The 21,927-nt window shown below is 39.8% G+C and overlaps 1 protein-coding gene across 1 annotated transcript in view; it reads left to right on the top strand.

Annotated features, from left to right (window-relative positions):
* Positions 1-21,927, top strand: part of PLCB4 (phospholipase C, beta 4) — a 206,198-nt gene that overhangs the window by 25,371 nt on the left and 158,900 nt on the right. Inside the window, exons 2-4 of the mRNA XM_006870417.1 lie at positions 19,395-19,475; positions 20,250-20,309; positions 21,565-21,708. Of these exons, the coding sequence (XP_006870479.1) occupies positions 19,395-19,475; positions 20,250-20,309; positions 21,565-21,708 (285 nt within the window). The remainder of the gene's footprint in view (positions 1-19,394; positions 19,476-20,249; positions 20,310-21,564; positions 21,709-21,927) is intronic.

The raw sequence follows: 21,927 nt of genomic DNA, 5'->3' as shown, positions 1-21,927 counted from the left end.
ACCACTAAAGGGTACATTCTGCAAGTCTGCCTCCTGGCTACCAGCTCTCAGTCTCTCTCTTCCCATGAATCTAGAGTCCTCAGCCCCTCCTCCTCTCCATGTCCCCATCTCTGCCTCCACCTCTGGTATTGCTGCCTCTCTGGGTAAGGTCCCTCATTCCACTTGTGCTTTTCTCCCTCGATGGTCCTAGGGTCCTTTGTTTCTAGACTGTAAGATTAACTACTCCCCATTTTTTGTTACAAAACTTCTACCTTTACAATTGTGACAGTCACAATTAGTCATGATAACAGTTACTCACTATTGAATCTTCCGAATCTCATCCCCATCTCTTTTAACTAGACCCATCTAGACAAGATGAAGACTATTCAGTGTTGACTTTTTCTTCCCCCACACACTATTAAATTAAACATCCACTCGAAACCTTGTAAGCCAGTCACTTTGTGCCTTTATCACCCCCTCATTTTAGGTAGCCAATGTCTAAGTTGCCCATCCCTATCTGCCCTGTGTACAGAGGGGATAACAATGATACTTGATGTAAAGACTCCTTCCCTCTCTGTTGGTATTTTGAGTTACTATCTCCATGAATACAGGTTAAGTTCATCAAATTGTAGCAATTTACCTGAGTTTCTTTCCTCATAAACGGTTTTGTTTTGTTTTTATCTTCCTCTAGTTGAGATCTGATTATCAAGCTATCAAGAGTAGGACAAGTGGATACTATCTGTAACTTTGGGTGTTCTTGTGTGCCTCCTCTCACTCAGTATCAGCTGGATGCTTCACTCTCAGCTCTAGCCCTCTGTGGCTATGTCCTTGTCCATGGGCTCAGGTGTCCCAGGTCTCACCATACTTTGGACCAACCAGCCCGTCCTCTTCTCTCTCTCGTCTCCAGGTTAATGATAGTCTATGCAGTGTGGTTGGACTCAGCCCGTTTCTTCATTGCTGCCTTTCCTCCCACCAGTAGACCAGTGTGGTCGTCAGCAAGCTTACATGCCTGCTCATGTGTTCCCTTTGAGTTTCAGTCTTAGAGGGAGGTTTGGGGTATGTTTTTAATTAGGATTGATGAGTGTAGCCTTGTGAATCTCCAGGGTTGTGGTGAAGATGCCTAGAAGGACAACCCTGCTCTACTTGCTCTGCACATTTTTTTTGAATTGTACTTTGGCACTGGGCTGCTACCTGCAAGATCGGCGGTTCAAATCCACCAGCCGCTCCTCAGAAACCCTCTAGAAGGTTGCTATAAGTCAGAACTAACTCAATGGCACTTAACAACAACAAAAATAATGCATTCGGCCTAGCCATCAAAATAATAGAACTCCTCCAACTGTCACCAAATGAACAGTAAAATGGATGATGAAGCGTATTTCCAAGTGAATATTTTTGAAAGCTGCTCTTGAATAATAAAATTGCATTTCTCTAAAAGATGTAATATAATGTGAGTGAATGACCTGTTCCCAAAAATTATGAGGAACTATTTTTTGTTCATGTTACTGTTTTGGGGTGATTTTTAGAAAGGCTGCTGTTTAGTGTTTATAGTAGAAACATCTGCAAAAAAGATTTTCAATCACTCATAGTAAATTAAATAATAATATGCATATACATGTTATTGTTATGTGCCATGGAGTTGGTTCCGACTCATAGCGACCCTGTACAGGATTTCCAAGGCTGTAAATCTTTACGGGAGCAGAAAGCCTCATCTTACTCCTGCGGAACAGCTGGTAGTTTTGAACATCTGACCTTGCGGTTTGCAGCCCGATTCATAACCACTACGCTACCAGAGCTCCATATATATATATATATAATGTATATATATATATGTAATTGGAGTCCTGATGTGGCGCTGCAAGGTCGGCTTTTCAAACTCACCAGCCACTCCTTTAAAACTCTATACAGGGTCGCTATGGGTCAGAACTGACTTGATGGCACTTTACAACAACAATCACTCTTTATTGGACTTATGGTGTGGTGCTGTAGGATCAGCATTGGACTGTGATCACAAGGTAGGCAGTTCAAGCCCACCAGCTGCTCCTCAGAAACCCTACATAGGGTCGCTATGAGTTGGAACCAACTATCAGTTCTGAAATGTAGTTCCATCAATAACTACATGTTGGACCCTAGGTAATTTATTATTAACTTATGGAAGCTTCCCTTTCTTCATCTGTAAAATGTTGAAAATCAGCTCATTTAATCCTTAAAAATATTTAGATCTTTAAATTGTGAAGTGCTTATCTCTGTGTGCCCGGCATATGGAAGAGCTGTAGTAAAATCACCTCTTCTTGCTGTCAGTCTAATATGATTCACCTCTCTAAAAACAGAAACTCAGAGTCACCCCTATATAGGGTTTCTAAGAATTACTGGTGAGTTTGAACTGCTGACGTACATTTTCAAAAAGCTTTAAGTAGTAAGTGATTGCTGTGAAATTTTGCCTTATCAAAAGCATCTAATGGACTAGCCCAGTATAAGTTCCAGGGATCTGGCAGGTGTACACTTTCTGTTAAGAGGACAGGTTTGCTGGTGCCTTGGGTGCTCTTCTGTTGTGTGGCTCTGTAGGATAAGCACTCTACCTCAAGGTCGATTTGAACTGCAAGGTCGGTGTTTCAATCTCAGCAGGCACTCCTCTCAAACCCTACACAGGGTTGCTATGAGTCAGAACTGACTCGACGACACACAATAACAAGAAGAACCTAAAAGGGCAGGTGATCTTCTGAACTTTGGCGGGATATAAAAAGAAGCCTGTGCTTTGGTTGTTCACCCCAGCCAAGTTGTCAAGAAATTATTTGCAAATAAACAAAGGGCTTTTGTACTAAATGGTATTTAGGGTAAATATTTGCCAAAGAGCCCTTTCCAAAAACTTGTAATACAGATAATTGGTTAAGCACACGGGTTTCAAAGTTCAGCAAAAGTAAATTCAATTTTGGCTTTGCTACCCAAGAGCTAGGACAATGAGCCAGTCATAAACTACTGAGCCACAGCTTAAAAAACTCTTTGCCATCAAGTCGAGTCTGACATGTAGGACCCTATAGGACACAGTGGACCTGCCCTCTATGTATTCCAAGGCTGGAGTCTTAGAAGCTGACTGACTCATCTTTCTTCTGTTTTACCAGATGTTAGCCCTGCATCATGGTCTGAAGGCATTCCTTAGGAGCCTCTCCCTTTCCCAACTCTCTTTCATAGAAGTTTTGGCTAATATCTTGCGTTTCCAATTCTGTCTCAGGATCTCCTTCCTAGAGATCCAACTGATAACACCGCAAGTGCAGGGAGAACTCCTGCTAAGCCTGTGGACCCCTGCGACCATTTTCTGACACCGATTCTATGCTCATTACAGCATTCTCTAGGTGGTACTGCTTTTCCCTGCATGCATGTTCCAGTAACTTCTGAACTCCTTTCAGATGCAGTAAAACCGAGAGAGCCAGCACTGGCCCAGGGAGCCACTGGGAACTATGTATTTTGAAGGGCAAATGTAATCTGTTTCCGAATACAAAAGTGGGAAGGGAGTGACATCAAGTACTCATTGTGAAGAAAAGAATTTTACAAACTGGATTATTTAAGTGGAAAATGCTACAGTCAAAGAGAAATTCCATGAAAGCCATTTGCGATTCTTTTCCTTTCAGTGACTCTAGCCAACATTGTCTGTCATCTTCATATAAACCCAAAATCAAACCCACTGCTACTGAGTTGATTCTGACTCATAGTGGTCTTATAGAACAGAATAGAAGTGTCCCATAGAATTTCCAAGGTTGTAAATCTTTATGGAAGTAGGGAGACAGCCACATCATTCTCCTGTAGAGAGACTGGTGGATTCAAATTACCCAACTTTCAGTTAGTGCTTTAACCAATACACCATCGGGCCTCCTCCACCTTGATGCAGAAAACGTTCATTCCAAGACTTGTCTTTTCAGATATCCCTTCTATGTCACTGCATTTGAGTCACCTGGTCAATGTAATTTATTTTTCTGCATCTTTTGTTGTTAAGTACTATTGAGTCTGTTCCGACTCATAGTGGCCCTATGTAGGGTTTCTGAGAAACAATTGGTGGGTGTGAACCTCTGACCTTGCGACTAAGCAGTCCAATGCTTGTGTTTTTAATAGTACATACTTTAGTAAAAATGAGTTACCAACTTCTAGTCATGTGCCAAGCATCTCTGAAAAAGCCAACTCATATTCTTTGAATTTGGATGGAGGGTAGATGACATATACATGCATAATATTTAGTATGAGGATATATTTCCAGAAACAAAATCTGTTTATTTGACTCCCTGGCTCTAAGTCAGCTGGTCCTCTTTAATTTTTATTTAATTGCTAAAGAATATTTTGTTTTGACTAATGTAACACTTTTCCCTGCCCATAAAAGCTTCTTTGAATGACCATGCACTCCTCCTAATGACATGTTTTGCTGATGTTCTTCATCCTTCTGACAATAGAGAGAGACAGTTGGTGAATTTCCTAGAACATTTTTTAAATGTTCTCAGGCAAGATTCAGGAAGGCTTTTTCCAGTGTCTTGCTACCACATGAAAATCCACTCACTTCATCTACATTCGGCCTCAAAATGCCCGTATCAAAGATGCTTCAGGAAGAGAGAAGGCTGAAAAAAGGCAGACTCAGAGAGCTTACCATCGCAGAGTGGCAGACCTTGTAAATTACTTCAAAAGATTTAACATCTTCATCTTGAAGTATTAGACATAGTATAAATTCATAGCTCTTGATGAGCAAGCAGGGAGTCAACAGTGAGACACTAGCATTTCCTAACTTCCCCAGATTTTAATCATAGTCACGTTGACCTAATTCTTACAGAGGACAATTTAAAAACCTTACTAAGTACCATCAGGCCAACTCTCAGTTTCTTTTTGAAACATAACATGAAAAATCAGTAAAGAGATTGTGTTTCTTTCACATGTATTGCTTTTCAGTAACCTTCATCAATGAGTCTAAACTAGGCCACACATAACGTGGATGATGATTCCCTACATTTCCTAGGTAGAAATGAAACTAAATGAGTGGATTTCCTCTTTCCACTTGTCTCAAAAGTAAGGTTGTATGTACGGATGTGCTGAGACGCATACTTTAAATACTCAAGGTTTGTTACTGAGAGACATTTTCATCTCTGTCCTATGGAATTTAGAGTGCAAGATAAACAGCAGTATTCTCACCTTTAAACCGTACTACTTAAGGCATGTGGTTTCACTCTGGCCACAGGAGAGTGTGATCTGCCCTGTCAGGGTGGCCCAGGGCAGGACTTTCAACCCCAGAGCCAGACAGACCCAGGAAAAGAGAAGGAAATAAAAACTGTGGTTTGATGGCTTATGCTTTTCTGCTATTTCTGCTTTTTCTCCCCTTTCCTACAACAAGTTTATAATATGAGGGGGCTTCAAAAAAAGTTCATGGAAAAGTTATTTAAAAGCTGATGGATATTTTCCATGAATTTTTTGAAGCCCCCTTGTACTGACAGAATGCATTCATACATTTTATGGGATTCACAATGAACCTGCACTTAAGTCCTTCACAAAACCTATAGAAACAAAAATTTGGAACTACATTTCAGAGGCTCCCCTAACCCTTAATGATGTTCAGAGTTACTGGTATGCAGAACAGCAAAGTCTTCTTCAAATATGATTATTACACATTCACCTGTGCTCACTCCATAATAATGTTACTCTGTTGCTTACCAGCTTCAAAGCAGCTGGGATTCAAATATGTGCTTCATATAGCCAACAATCTCAGCTCTGCCTCTGTGATGAAGGGGAGGACACTTAATCACCATGCCTCAGTGTCTTCATCTGTGTAATGGAAATATTCATAGCACCTCCCTCATAGGAATATTGTGAGGTTAATAAGTTAATGCTTATAAAGTGCCTGGATCAGTCATTACGTGGCACTTCACAAACCCTGGGAGTTTTAGCTATTACTAATAGTTATAGTGGTGACAGAAGCAATAGGATTTGAATAGTCATAGACATTGAGTTTCCTCATGAAGAAACTAAAACTGTATGTCCTATAGCATCACACCAGGACCCCACACATCTTTTATGTTGCTGTTAAGTGCTGTTAAGTCAACTCCGACCCACAGAGACCCTGTATAGGGCTTCTAAGGAGCAGCTGGTGAGCTTGAACAGCTGACCTTGTGGTTGAAACTGACTTTGCAGTACATTAACGCACAGTGCTATGCCAGCAGCCACACGTCTGTTACAGTAATCCATAAATCATTTTGACAGCAGAGTACCATCACTGAGAGCTTTAGTTTTAACTTGGAAAAGTAAAACTATCTGATAGAGGAAATGTTTGGGCAGAATGAAAAAGGGTTTATTATACAGTACTTAACCTACAGAATCATATAGGGTCATTGTATCTGGAATACAGAGATGAAACAAACAAGCCAGAAGGTGTCAGTTGGGTTTTGAGCTTGAGGATCTGGTAGAAAGCCTGATCTCTTGGTTACCTTCATCCCAATTCCACCTACAGCCCCACTGTGAAGTCCACACCCAGGAGCCTCAGGGTTTGTGAGGTCCTTTTTGGTAGTTAAGTGCCACCAAGTTGCCTCCAACTCATAGCAAACCTGTATAAGGTTTCCAAGGCTGCAAATCTTTGCAGAAGCCTCATCTTTCTCCCAATGAGCAGTTGGTAGGCTTGAACCTCCAACCTGTGGTTAGCAGTCCAGTACTTATCCTACAGAGCCATAGTGCTTTCCTTTTTGTTGTTATGTACTATCAAGTCGATTTCACCTCATAGTGACCTTGTACAGGGTTTCTGAGGAGCAGCTGGTGGGTTTGAGCTACTAACTTTGTGGTTCGCAGTCCAATACAACAGCGCCTTATAATCTGGTTAAGTTTAATTGGCCCCCAGTGGACTCGTCCTAAGCCCTGTCTCCTTGGTAACCTTAACAACATCCTTTCAGCTTCCATCCAGCTCTTATTAAACCATGAAGCAAGGAGGATGAGTTCAGTGTGTACCCAAAGGTGTGGAGCCTATGCAGAGGTTTTTCCTTTATTCCTCATCCACAATCCTTTGGTGAGAGGCAAGAGGGGGAATCTTCTCAAACAACAGAGTAGAACAGGCAAGGGCTTTGGAATCAGAGGAACTGGGTTGACTCCCTGGTTGGTTAATTATCAACTGTGGCTTTTCTCTCCTTATTTCTAAAACTGCATTTCCTTATATGGTCACCACTACCACATGTATCTTTTTAAAATAAAAATGAATTACAACAAACACTACCATTTTCCAAGTGCTTCATAGCTCCTGTGGCTCATGGTTACCATGATGTGCAGTGCAAGTTGAAAATCTTGAGATATGTGAAATGTCTTACACGATAGCCCTAAATTTAGTGGTAACCATTTTTGTCTCGGAAACCCTGTACAGGGTCGCTATGAGTCAGAACTGACTCCATGGCACATAACAACAACAGCATTTCTTCTAATTACTGCCATTCCTTGTTCGAAGCACTTAGATGATTTCATTTTTAATTCTTTGGGATCCCTGTGAGATTAGTGTCAGCTTTCCCATTTTACAAGCGAGAAAACTGAAGCTTGATAAGATTAGGTAACATGACCACGTTTTCCCACAAAAGCCTGCTGGGGAGGCTAGCATTCAAATGCAGGAACTACAATCCCTGGACACCAAAACTATTGCAGATTGTGACCATCTGTGAAGTTCCTTTCTCCAAAGTACATGACTTAGAATGGAAAGTGAATATCCCTCACTTCATTTCAGAATCCTAGTGTGGCTCTGTGGGTTAAGGTGCTGGACTGCAAGGTCAGTTTGAACTGCAAGACCGATGGCAGTTCAAATCCACCAGCTGCTCCTTGGAAACCCTATACAGGGTTGCTATGAGCCGGAATCCACACCTCTGCACTAAACAACAGCAGCATACATTAACCCTCCTGTCCAGATATAAGAACAGAATTGTTGTTGTTAAGTGCCGTCGAGTCGGTTCCGACCCATAGCGACCCTGTACAGGGTTTCCGAGGCTGTAAATCTTCACAGGAGCAGAAAGCCTCATCTTTCTCCCGTGGAGCAGTTGGTAGTTTCGAACTGCTGACCTTATGGTTTGCAGCCCAATTCATAAGCACTACACTACCACAGCCCCTGCATAATCAATGTTTGCATAGTTAATGTTTTTATTGTTGTTGTTGTTGTTGTTAAGTGCCCTCTAGTCGATTCTGACCCATAGTGACCCTGAATAGGGTTTCCAAGCTGGTAGTAGGAGTCCCTAAGTGGTGCACATGGTTAATCGCTTGCTTACTAATGATAGGTTGGTGGTTCAAACCCACCCAGAGGCACCTCGGAAGACAGTCCTAGCAATCTGCTTCTGAAACTTATGGGATCAACATGATACATTTGATGATGCTAAACCCCACAGTTGAAAACTATAGTCATTCACAGTTAACATGGGTAATCATGGTAGGAGAGAAGGTAAGGAAAAATATAAAAAAATAACCAAAAATCAAAATTTAAATGAAAACAACTACTTATCCTATAGAATCCATGCCCAAATCTTCCTTCCTTCTCTAATTCAAGTATTCAGCCTGCTCAGTCTTCTGCCATTCCTTATTAGCACAAAGAGGATCGAATTTTGCTTAACATTTATAATAGTATTTTAAATTGAAATAAAGGAAATATTTTAATTTACGTCAATTAAAAAGTAGTTTGGATCTTTGAAAGATAGGCTGTAAACAGAATAATGTTTAAATAGCATACGTCGGGAAATTCTACGTCAAAATAATGTTGAGCTACAACATTATTTTAATATATACATATATATTTTCATCTATCCTGGATAAAATGGGAGCAGTATCTCTGGAAGCCATTCATGACACAAACCCTTGGTGCAGAGATCTTTGAGCCAGAATTTGCATCGAGCAATTGTTACTCTAGCAGAAGGGATTTTTCTTGTCTCCCTCAAACAAAATATCTGCTGCTCCCAACTTGTTCAGAAGCTTCCTTTCCATCCATCTCCTGAGTGGCCTGAGGAAAGAACTGGGCTGGATTAATAACACCTCTTTGTGCTTTAAAGTGTGACTATGACAAATCTTGACTGAGTCATAGAAGAGATGAAATTCTAGGCCCCTGGAAAAAGTTCTACTAGGGTTTACTTCCTGACTAGAGAGTTCTTTACCATTTGTCAATTACAAAACAAACACATTTATAAAGGAGAAAGAACCCAGCTTCCTTTTATGAAGTCCTCCTGCAGTGCCCAAATCTGTAGAGGAATTTTCCAGACGATGTGATTAAGGATATTATTACCTGTGTCTGTATACCGGGGCTATAGTCCAAGTTCTGGTCAGTTGCTACCACTGTGATATTTAAAACTGCTATTAGGGAAAGAAGAAAAATCACTGAGATGGTGAGTCTTTCCTCACCAGAGGGTCAGGTCAGATCCTCCTCCTCATTGTTGTTGTTGTTGTTAAGTGCCATCGAGTCGGTTCTGACCCATAGTGACCCTGAACAGTGGTTTCCAAGGCTGTAAATCTTTATGGGAGCAGAAAGCCTCATCTTTCTCCCGCGGAGCAGCTGGTAGTTTTGAACTGCTGACCTTGAGGTTCGCAGCCCGATTCATAACCACTATGCTACCAGAGCTCCTTTCCTCTTCATTGTTGTTGTTGAGTACCGTGGAGTCGGTTCTGACTCATAGTGACCCTGCACAGGGTTTCCGAGGCTGCAAATCTTTACGAGAGCAGAAAGCCTCATCTTTCTCCCGCAGAACAGCTGGTAGTTTTGAACTGCCGACACTGAGATTAGCAATCCGATTCGTAACCACTATGCTACCAGAGCTCTTTTTCCTTTTCATTAGTCAGAGATAAATAGATACTTAAGTAGGTTGTGTTTGAGTTTCTTTCCATCTGATGGCTACATGACCCTCTCAACTGCTTTCATTTTTCATGGGTGTTTAGAACCTATTTGGTCTGAAAACATTTCGGCTATAGTTAATGATCATATTTTTGTGGGGCTTTTTCTCCAGCATTAGTCAGCATTTCTTTATGAGCACCCTGCCCTCCCCTCCCCCTGGAATATTTCTGTTCTGTTGTTATCTTAAAGACTGCATGTGCCCCTGGTAGCTGATTCATTTTTATCTTCCCCACTGCATTTCCTCCTTTTTGCTTTTGTTATTCCTAGGGAGCACAGAGCCAAATTGGCATCGATTCTAACTGTGAAGGACCATCCGGCAAGCACTTCGGAACGCTACCTTTTCCTCTTCTACTTTTTCACCCACCTCTTCTTGCCCAGATTTCTTACCCTAGTTTGAAAACTATTTCTTACTAGGTCATTCTAATGGTGCTTTGGGTCAAGTAGGGATTTCCCAGAGACGCCTCAACACCACCCCCAACTTCTGAGTTTAATTTTTATGAATTAGAAAAAAGTGGCCTGCCCTATAGGCAGACTGCCTCAGTGTGGTGCCCTTGCACATCTCTCCCAAGGTCGCTCTCGAAGGAATAACCCGGATGGGTTTGGGGCCTGCTCCAACCTCCCCAACTTGAGCAATTTCTTATTTGATTTCTATAGCGACCGGCTGTAAAATATTTTATTGGAAACAACATTTTCTATTCAGTTTTTAGTTCAAGAAATGGTTTCAGAAGTGCCTTTGGTGTGGTATGAGCTAGAGGCTTTGTGTCTTGGAGGTTAGAGGTTGCATTCTGGTGAGGAAGCCAGTTAACAGTCCACTAAACAAGCAAATGAGCTCATAATACATGCCTAAAGGGCAATTCTCAGGATATTGTTATAGAGATGTAAATGATAGACCTACTTAAGGAGGTCCTGGAGAGTCTCTTTTAAAAGGGGGTGATTAATGCGAGAGTTATAGAATGATGAGCAGCTATGCTGAGAGCAGGAGAAAGAGAATTCTGAGCAGGAAGAACTGCAAGTGCTAAGGTCCTGAGGCCAGAAGAGGCGTGAGACATTCAAGGAAAAACGGTTAAATGGCTGCAGTGAGAAGGAGAATGGTGTGAGATAAGAAAGGTCTATAGGATCCAGGTTATCCAGGGCCTTTTAGGCCATAGAAAAGGACCTGGAGTTTTATCCTAAATACACTGGGAAACCACTGACTGAGTGGCTCTCATTTGCTGATTAAAAGTTTAAAGAGTCAAGTTGACTGCTGAGGGAAGAAAGAGTCAAAGTAAGAAGAATAAACTAGGGAGAAATGATGGTGGTTTGGATCAAGGTAATGGTGATGCAGATAGAGGTCAGTGGGTATATCTGAAACTGTCATGGAAATGGATTTGTTAACGGAGGCAAGTGGAGAGCACCAGGAAAAGCCAAAGACTATTCAGGTTTTCTATTTTAATAAATCGGTAGATGTTAGTAACATTTATAAGGAGCCTTGGTAGCAAAGTGGGTTACGCATTGGGCTGCTAATCACAAAGTCAGCTATTCAAATCCAGTAGGGGATTCCTGGAAGAAAGTTGAGGTTTTCTGCTCCCATAAAGCCATGGTGCTGAGTGACATCTTGGAACACAATAGAAGTGAAAATTTCCCCAAACCAAGTCCTGGGAACATGTAAAAGTTGAGTACAGAAAGAAAAGGCAGGAAATGAGATTAAGGAAATAGAACAAAGCCAGGATATTGAGATTGGAGAGTGTTTCTAGAAGGAGGGAATAGTCAAATGCTAAGAGATCAAATCAGGTGAAAAAGAAATCTATTCGCTGCATTTGGCAGCATAACTATAATAGTGACCATTGCTAGTTAAGTTTCAGGGAATGATAAGAATGGATGCCAGGTGGAATCAGTCAAACACAGTATGGAAGAGAACTGATGGAGACTGTGGTGTGGACAGACTTTTCAAGATACTATGCCCTAAGCTCACCTGGTGGTCCCTTGGATCTGTCTCTTCCTTCAACAATATTTGGACGGAACAGATCTGGGGACTCTCCAGCTCCAACCTTGAACCACTTCCTCCTCTTTAGATGCAATTTCTTCTCTGAGACCATCTTTTTGGCCATTCCCTGTTTACCACAACCACCTAAACACCATTATGTGTGTGTGTGTGGTTCACCCCAAGTCTTTGACCAATTATGAGCTCTCAGATCCATCAGAATTATTCCATTGAAGCCGTGGTTGGGGTCAACTGCCTGGTCATTCTGCACCTGTGGACTTCTTACACCTACCTCTCTCTGGACTTCTATTTAATCACTATGATGTGGCCTTGGAAGGCAAGGGACGCTTCTTCCGCAACTTGTCTAAAGAGAAGTTTGGGGGTACCAAGCATCTCTTGAAACTGCAAAACCAGTGTAGCAGCTACGCCCTCTTCCAGTACATGCAGAAGCCATCCCATGATGAGTATAGAAGAACCCTGGATGCCATGGAAGCTGTCCTGACCCTAGAGAAGAACCTGAATCAGTCTCTTCTGGATCCACACACTATAGCTACTACCCACACAGACCCCTATCTCTGAGAATTTCTGGAAGACCATTTCCTTGAGAAGGAGGTGAAAATTATCAAGGAGATGAGTGACCACCTGTCCACGCTCCACAGGGAGACTGGCCCTCAGGCTGGGCTGGATGAATATTTCTTCTAGAGGCTCACCCTCAAACATGACTAGGAAGGAGCCTGTGGAGACCAGAAACCTGTGAGGGGCCTTCAGCCCTCCTCAGACCATCTACCTGAACGTCGCCCTCCAGCCACAGAGGCAGCATCACTACCACCCTGGAGCCCCTTTTCTCCCAAGCTGTGGACCAAATGGAAACAATAAAGCTTCCTTTGTTAGCAATAAATAAATAAATAAAATACTATGCCCTGAAATTGGTCAGAGAGATGGAGTGATGAATGAGGGAGGAAAACAACTAGAATTGATTTGTATGCTGATATTGTTGTTAAGTATCTTTGAGTCAATTCCGACCCATAGTGACCCCAAGGAGCAGCTGGTGAGCTTGAGCCACCAATCTGGCAATTCAGACGACTTTGCAGTCGGATGCATTAGCCCACATTGCCACACCAGGATAGGAATGACCTAATAAAGCAGAAAAAAACTGATATGTGCTGGGTTGTTGTTGTTATGTGCTGTGGAGTCAGTTACAACTCAGAGCGAATCTGTACAGGGTTTCTGAGGCTGTAAATCTTTACAGGAGCAGAAAGCCTGATCTTCTCTCATGGAGCAGCTGGTAGTTTCGAACTACTGACCGTGATATTTGCAGCCTGATTCATAACCAATAGACAAAGGACTGAAGTCCTTATGCTGGTGAGAGAAGATTCAATCCAGATCAGAATTAGAGGAATTGACCTTTGATTGAAGTAAGCATCTTTTATTAGAATGGAAGAAGGAGGCCAAGAGAATGTTGGCGATACTGTCCGATATCTTCTCTACCCCTTGAAGAACATTGGTTGGATGAGAGGAAGGAGATTGAGGAGGAAAAAAGGAACCATCTAAGACTAGACAACCTATTAAGAAAGATTTATAAGACTGAAATTAACTCTTTAATTTATATTTTGAAATTTAAAGCTTGAAATTCAATTTTGTGGTGGTATTTTATTTTTTTCCTCTCAAGGATGGTTCAAATTCACCTCAGAAACACTATACATGGTCACTAGGAGTCGGAACCAGCTTAACAGCACTTAACAACAACAATGTGTTACGAAAACACGATTTTTTTTTTTTTTAATGAACAAAACGTAACATTAGAGTGGAGGATGTCTGTGAGGGAATGCTTACAATATTGGCCCATGGCACAAAGCTAGACAAGAATGGAAGTAAAAGAATAAATCTGGTGCATAGTGAGGTTGGTAGGATTAATGAATAGAAGGTTGCAAAGAAGTTATATAAATATAGGAGAGTAAGGCTATAGATTGAAGTTGTCAAAGACTTCATTTTGCTTAGATCCGCCATCAACATTTCTGGAAGCAGCAGAAAAGGCATCAAATGACATACTGTATTAGGCAAATCTGCTGAAAAATACCTCTTTAATAAGTGTTCAATAGCAAAGAGATCAGTTTGAGGACTAAGGTGCACCTGACCCAAGCCATGTTATTTTCAGTCACCTCATATGCATGTTCAAGTTAGATAATGGTACAGGAACGGGCAGAGTTTCATTCGGTTGTGCATAGGATTTTTCTGTTGTACATGAGTTAGAACCAACTTAATGGCACCTCACAAGAACACAGGACCATAGAACTAGTGACTCAAAATATTAGATGTGGTGGTCTAAAACCGGGGAGGCTAGGAACTGAAATTTCAAAGTGGTGATTGCAAGCTCCTGAGAGGTACTAGTACCTGAGCCAGAGAAGGAAGCAAAAATATTTATAGTTAATGAGTCAAGGAACTCAATGACAGATCAGCTTAAGATAATTTGGAAAACCATTTTTATTTGTTATATGTTTTGTCAAAGAGCCATATGGAATTTTAAAAGCAGAGTTAATGAGTTTTGGTGAAGGAATAAAAGCAATTTGAATTGGGGAAAATGAAAAGTGTATGAGATGAACTATGCCCTCTTTGAAAAATAATAATATTAATTCAGGTTTTAAGCACAAAATTCAGAAACTTACAAAGAAAATGCTACAAAATTATTCTTCAGTAGTCACAAAACAATTCCAAGACCCTTTAAGCATTGTTTAGCTAACCATAAAGTGTGAATTAGTTTAACATCTTATCGTCTACAGATATCTTAGGGCAAGCCTGAGTAAACATTCTTTCTGAGAACCATTTGTACAAGGAAGAGAAGTGGGTGGCAAATTTCTTAGAACAAATCAATGTTAATGGTAACTGCATTCCTGATCCCAACAACATTTAAAGTTTTTCAAAAGTCAAGCTTCAAATAAGAAACAGAACTAAGGCTAAAGAAAATATGGAGTCAAAAAAGTAAGATAGAGTCTAATCAGGCCCTATGTCAGCCAGTTCAGTTATGCTAAATGCCTCAAGCTTTGAGGTGTGCTTATACATTCTCTCCTATTGATCAAGCCAGCACTATGCGTGCTGGTCACTCTTACCCACATAGGAGTAACCTTTCTTCCTTAAGGACTTTAGTTGGACACTCTGAAGTTTTATGTTGTCATCAGTGATTGATTACCTTGCCATGCTATTAGGTTGCATATTCAAGGTGAGCTGGCTCCTATCTGAGTTAGTGTTGGAAACAGGGCCACATTGGAAAAACAGTTTGGCTTTTTAAGGCTAATTCAAGATGCAAAATCAGTCTCCTCTGAAAGTTTTGGCTCATTCAAAATACATAATTCTTTGCATGACAAAGGAGTAGCAGTGGAATTAAATATCTATAAGCATTTTATGGTACATTTGATTATTCATACAAAGATTATTATAGTGATAGTGATCATTAGTGTCATTTGTAATCGTGAGCACAACCAAAACCAACACCTTTGGAACCAGTTACAAATATCGAAAAGGTGGGTAAGACTTTGGGAGTATGTAGCCAAATGAAATGCTGGCAAATTTTCCAGATATTTTATTCGATTTCTCTGGTGATATTTACCAAATAAAACAAGAAATATTAGATATGGTACAAATTCCCCTTTGTTAAGCTAAAGTAAAACTGACGGGAATTCTATTATCTAGTAAGTTCAACTTTAGCAAGAGACTCTAATTATTTTTGTTGAGCAACGTCATAAACAACTTGAGCCATTGTTGTTAAATGCTGTCTAGTCAGTTCCGATTCATAGAGATCCTGTACAGGGTTTCTGAAGGGTTGCTGGTGAGTTTGGACTACTGGTTTTATGTTTAGCGGTCCAGTGGTTATCCGAGAAGCAAATGAATTACAAATTGGGTTGTCAAATTGAAGGTCACCTTAACAGGGTAGAAAGGCTTGGTGAAAAACCCACCCTAATTTGGGTTTCTTAGATAGGGACCTGTCGCTGGAGAAGGATATCATGTTTGGTAAGGTGGAGGGTCAGAGAAAAAGAGGAAGACCCCCAGCGAGATAGATTGGTAAAGTGGCAGCATCAATGGGCTCAAGCATGGCAATGATAGTGAGGTTGGTCCAGGTCAGGCAGTGTTTCGTTCTGCTGTGCATAAGGTCGCTATGAGTTGGTACCGATTCGATGGCACCTAACAACAACAAGCTAGGGTTTTAGTATGTCATTTGATCTGCCTACTTTAAAGGCTCTATTGTTATTATTTAGTGCCATCAAGTTGGTTCTGACTCACAGAGACCCTGTGTAGGGTTTCTGAGTCGCAGCTGGTGAGTTTGAGCCACTGACCCCATGGTTAGCAGTTCACTGTTTATCCTACAGTATCATACAAGGATTCGATAGTTCCATTATGATGAGTAAAGATACTCAAATCAGTGGCCCAGTGCATTCATTTCAGGCACTTACTACTTATTTACCCAATTTAATAAATATATTCTTCTCCAATTTTATTCTATTTATAAAATCATAAGAAAGAGTTACTAGAAATAGAAGAATGAAGTCAAAGGAACTTGCATTCTAAATGAAACTACTAAGAAAAAAAGCTACAAATATGAAGCAGAGTTAATCACATAATGTTGTTGTTGTTAAGTGCTGTCGAGTTGATTCCAACCCATAGCAACCCTGTATAGGGTTTCCAAGGAGTAACTGGTGAGCTTGAACCACCGACCTTGAAGTTCAAATGACTTTGCAGTCTGACACATTAGCCACAGGGCCACACCAGGACTCCAGTCACGTAATAGCTACAATTATAAAGCAAAGCACACAAAGTTCAGCAAGAGTCATGGTATCTTAAGATCAGCTGTCTACCTACAAATGTTGTCTGCTTCTGGCCACGAGAACATTTTAAGATGATTTTCAGTTCTTCAGAGGGTTGACAATTTCATGGAGGCATTTTTTACCTTATTAAATTGTGACAAACTAATCCAGTTCTCAACTTCCTGTAATTTGATTGCACATGGATTAATGAGGAGAACTAGATACACTCCCTTCCAACAAATTTCTAGTGAGTTCTTTAGTTGATGTCTGTTCTACTATATATGTTCTCCTAGAGCTATATGAGGCAGGTTTCAAGAGCCCAATTTTTGTTCAGAAAAGACTTCTCTCATCTCTGAAAGATATTCCTTAGGATATTGGATTAAAGATTGACAATATTTTTATAAAGGTAGGTAAGACCTTTATCATTCATTCCCAGTCTTCTTATCAGTCCCAGTCAATAATTTAGTAACAGGATCTTGATAACATCTTAACTTTTTCATGTCTCAACCTTGTCTATCTGGTCCATTGTTCTAAAGTCATTTCTTAAAGGTTGGAATTGTCAGCAAGTAAATTTGGAGAGTCACTGACCTGTCCTTTTCATACACATAGATATAATTAAAGAAGCAGCTCGTTTGACTGCCACATCAACAAGGCTATTTCCTCTCATTTTTCAGTCTAGAATATTCCTTTCTTCTGCTGCCCCAAATGAACAGTGACTAATTGTAGTCCTTGAATGAACACTTGCAAATCTTTAAGTCCCTAGACACTACATTACGAACTGTGAAATAGAACAATATCAGGTGGATTGAATAAAATGGCCCACAAATAGATATTTTAACTAAGTAACCAAGTCCCATAAGGCATATGGGATAATGTACTGGACTGCAAGGTTAGTTTGAACTGCAAGGACAGTGGTTTAAGTTCACCAGCCATTCCTTGGAAACCCTATGTGGGGTCACTATGGTTCAGAACTGACTTGGTGGCACTTGACAACAACAACAACACAAGCAACATCAATAATTGCTTTTTATGTGCCTTAACATCTACTTTATTTCACAAAACCTCATTTCATGCTACTAATAGAAACACAATATTCATCTAGTAAGGTACAAACGCCTCCTCCTTGGAAGACTTACAGGAAATCGAATATTATTCAATTTCTAAAATCATAGCTCAGATTTTAGACTCCAGTTATGGTCTTTGCAACTTTGCCAAGTTTTATTCACAGCAACTTCTAACTCAAGAGTTACAATATCTCAAACTACTTAAAGTCTGATGGTTTCCAGTAATGCAAAAACCAACTATTTCAGTAATGAATAGCATTATACTTACTGAGGAGTCCTGGTGGCACTATAGGATAAGCACTGGACTGCAACATCAACAGGTGAAACTCACCAGCCTCTCCTCAGAAACCTATATAGGGTCACTATAAGTCAGAACCGACTCAATGGCACTTAACAACTACAACAACTTACTATAAAATGTTCAATGAAAAGGATTTTTCTCATCTCCTAATTCTTTTTAATATTTTTAAAGTTTCTTTTCTGGTCTCAATCTTGCATTTCTTTCATATTTATTTTTCCTCTTACTTAATTAATTGAATATAGCGTATCGAGAACCAGTCCAAATGTGCAGTAAAAAATCCAAACCTATTTCCAAGAAAGAAGGGGAACGTTTCTTGCATCCAGAAAACAGAACATAAAACCTGAACAACACTCTCATATAAAACCAATAGCAGTTCTTTACTGTGCTACGTCTAATGTTGTTAAGTTAGTTGATGTCCGTTCTACATGATTCTGGAACAGCCACAATCTGCAGCTGTTTCTACGCAAAAATCCTGGGAATCTTGATTGAGTCTAGTGGTTTCCATGTTCAAAATACCAGTCCTTTCCATAAATCCAATATAGTCTGTCTTTTTCTTGAACTATTATGGTCAAGCATTTTCAGTACGTCAGCAAAGAGCTGATCTGTAGATGACAGATGTGGTCATTATTAACTTACGATAATAAGTTTAATATGGTCATGATTAACTTATGATAATAATACTTCTTGGATCTTTTGACCTTTCTGTTAGCAGCTGAGCATTTAACCATTGTACCACCAGGGCATCTTTGGGCGGGGACCCTAGATTCTGCAATGCAGTCAAGCTGCAGTGTGACGTTGGTATTGCTGACCTAAGAACTACACATTGAGTAGTTCTAAGTGCTAGGCAAGTATTGGTTTATAGAATATCAAATGAGGCTGGATATAAAAGCAAAAGTTCCAGAAACTTTCAGGCTGAATAGCTGAATTGTACAACCAAAAACACCCTCAGTGATAGTTTAAAAATTGTTGCCTGAATTTTGACATGGTAGCAGATGAGAGTAGATTTTTCTTGTGAGAAAGGAGACCAGTTGGCTGTAAGATGGGAATTCTTAAGTTCTTCTTCCAGATTTTAGGGGAAGATTCTTCTCTTATGATCTTGAGGATATCATTGTATTTTGCTCTTAAGCCTGCCTTATAGGAAGATGTTCTTGTATTTCAATACTAAAACTAAGGTTGTTGTTGTTCAGTGCCATTGAGTCCGTTCCAACTCATAACAATCCTGGATAGGATGTCCAAGGAGCAGCTTGTGGGTTTGAACTGCTGACTTTGTGGTTCAAAGTCCAGCACTGATTCTACAGTTTCCATGATATAAGAAATATAGTTATGAGATTTAAAATGCTGATGGATGAGTTCCCATTTTTCCTTGTTTAGAGGTGAAATATATTTGCATTTTTATTATATCCAAAATGATGGGAGTCATGCAGATCAACACATTTCTTTTTAACAGGAATCCTTTGTATTTGAACCCAATTGCCTCTTCAAAGTGGATGAATTTGGCTTCTTTCTGACCTGGAGAAGTGAAGGCAAGGTAAGTTACAGGAATATCTGCTGTCTGTTTTAAGCTGCTTTATTTCTCAACAAGATCGATTCTTCTCTGCTCATTAATTAAATCAATCAAGATTTAAAAAATATGTTTCCATGTGACAGGCTCAGGGGATATGATGGTAATCCAAAAAAAATCATCCTTGTCCTCAAAGATTCCAGTCTTGGAACAAAGTCAAATGTTTAAAATGAAATTTTTTTTAAGTTCTACACCTTTGAATGTTGTGAAAGAAAAGTATAGACATTAGGCAGTTAAAACAGGCATGTCAGATTTAATCTTGGAGGTTAAGGTGGTTTCTAGAAAAAGAAATTGTTCAAGCTGAAGTCTAAAGGTGAGTTAAGACTATGTTCATTTTGTTATGTCCCAAAACTTAAACTTTAATGCATGACTTTTGTATCCACTTAATGGAAGTTTGAATTGACTTAAGAAAGGAAAATTGTAAGTTAACATTATCCTTGTTTAATATTTTATATACGCGTATATATTCAGTGATACACAGACATGATTAATGATATTATATGTAAAATAAACATTAAAAATAGTTATTCAGAATTACAATCAATTATATATATTTAAATGGATGTTTTGGGTCTTGATTATTTCTGATTGTTGGAAAGTGTTGTTACTTTCTTTTCACTACCTCTTCCACCCTACTCTAAACAGCATTGCCTTGATGATTAGAAACGTTCATTAAGCACTTTGTGCCACAGGCTTGACTGAATTTAAGCTTACTTGCTGTGTTGCATTCTCTCCCTTCAGGAAGGACAAGTTCTAGAATGCTCCCTTATCAACAGTATTCGGTTGGGAGCTATACCAAAGGTATGGGTGACTGATGTTTACTGTTCTTTTAAACAAATTTTCTTAGGTTAGAAATGACCCTCAGAAATTATATAGCCTGTTACTTCACCAAAATCATAATCTGTGAACTAAACAGAGATATGGTTTAGAAATCCTCTCATCTCTATTTATTGAGTGATTAATGCAGTCTAGCATTATCGATAACTGTCTTACAAGTATTATGAGTCATTGAAAATGAAGACTATTGGGTAGACCAACAGCAAAGAAATAATTCCCTTAACTGAGAAATTAGTTTGACAATCCCTTTTTTTAGAGCAAACAGTGATTCACCCTGGTCTGTGGTTGATGTGGAAATGTAAATGGCTCAGGTAGTTCCATATTTGTGCACCTGTGCACGCAGACCTTGGCTCACCTTGAAGGTTCAGTTACCTTTGAGAGAGAGAGAAAAAATAAAGTGACAGTGCATAAATCAGCCTTCTTTAGAGTGATTGATTTGTTCGAATAAGAAACTGTTTGCATAGTAGTGCTATGAAGTTAAATACATTTCTTTTTAGAATATTCTGGCACAGTATTATTCCCTATTCCTTAATAGTGTTGCAGGTTTTAGATGTTAAAAAAAAAAATACATTTATCATTTTGTTTTAGATATATATATCAGTTAAATTCTCTGTATAACTGTATGTTGGCATTTTGTCCTGAGTTTTGTTGGAGAACAGAGGCACAATTGTGTTTGCTAATTCGTGTAAATGTACACAGCCTTCATTCTGGTGGAGGATGCCAAGACTTCTAGAGATGAAAATATTCACTCTTTGTGATCCAGGTTACTGGAAAAATATAATATCACTTTTGAGACTAGCCTGTGATAGTGTTAGTTGTGATGTCCTACTTGTTCCAGTCTTCTATGGGAATCCTCAACAGCTGTCCTCTGCAGTGGGAGGACCCCCTCCATCTGTGTGGACACAATTTCTATCCAATTTACCATTGTTCAGGACCTCACAGAACTAGAACCAAAATTGAAGGAAAGGCCTGACACCTAGTTTTCTAAATCAATAATATTATAATATCTTTCTCATTAAAACAATATTAAGTAATATGTAGAGTTATAGATTTCACCTCCACAGGTTTTATAATCATGCTGCATGCCTGAGAATTTTAGATAGAAAGGAGAAATATGCCTCATGTATGTTAAGAGGTCATACTGTTATTTCTTTTTACCATGTTTCCACTATCCTCTGTGGTCTAACATCTCTTTCCTATACTGGAAATCTTTGTACAGGACCCCAAAATCCTGACTGCTCTTGAAGCTGTTGGAAAATCAGAAAATGACCTGGAAGGGCGGATCATGTGTGTCTGCAGTGGTACAGATCTGGTGAACATCAGTTTTACTTACATGGTGGCTGAAAATCCGGAAGTATCCAAGGTAGTGTCAGTTCCTCATTTTAACAGCCAACCTCCCTCCTTACCTCTCACTGTGGTGTTTGTTGTTGCAAAGTTCTATCTAGTTGGTTCCAACTCATAGTGACCCTGTATTGGGTTTCCAAGGAGTGACTGGTGGGGTGGATCTGAGCCAATGACCTTGCAATTAGCAGTCTAATGCTTATCCTACACACCACACCAGGACCCCTGATTCCCATCTTTA

Source organism: Chrysochloris asiatica, unplaced genomic scaffold, assembly GCF_000296735.1.
Source record: "Chrysochloris asiatica unplaced genomic scaffold, ChrAsi1.0 scaffold00141, whole genome shotgun sequence".
In the NCBI taxonomy this organism is placed as follows: Eukaryota; Metazoa; Chordata; class Mammalia; order Afrosoricida; family Chrysochloridae; genus Chrysochloris; species Chrysochloris asiatica.
Note: the sequence above shows the minus strand (reverse complement) of the source record. Positions and strands in the feature narration are given on the sequence as shown.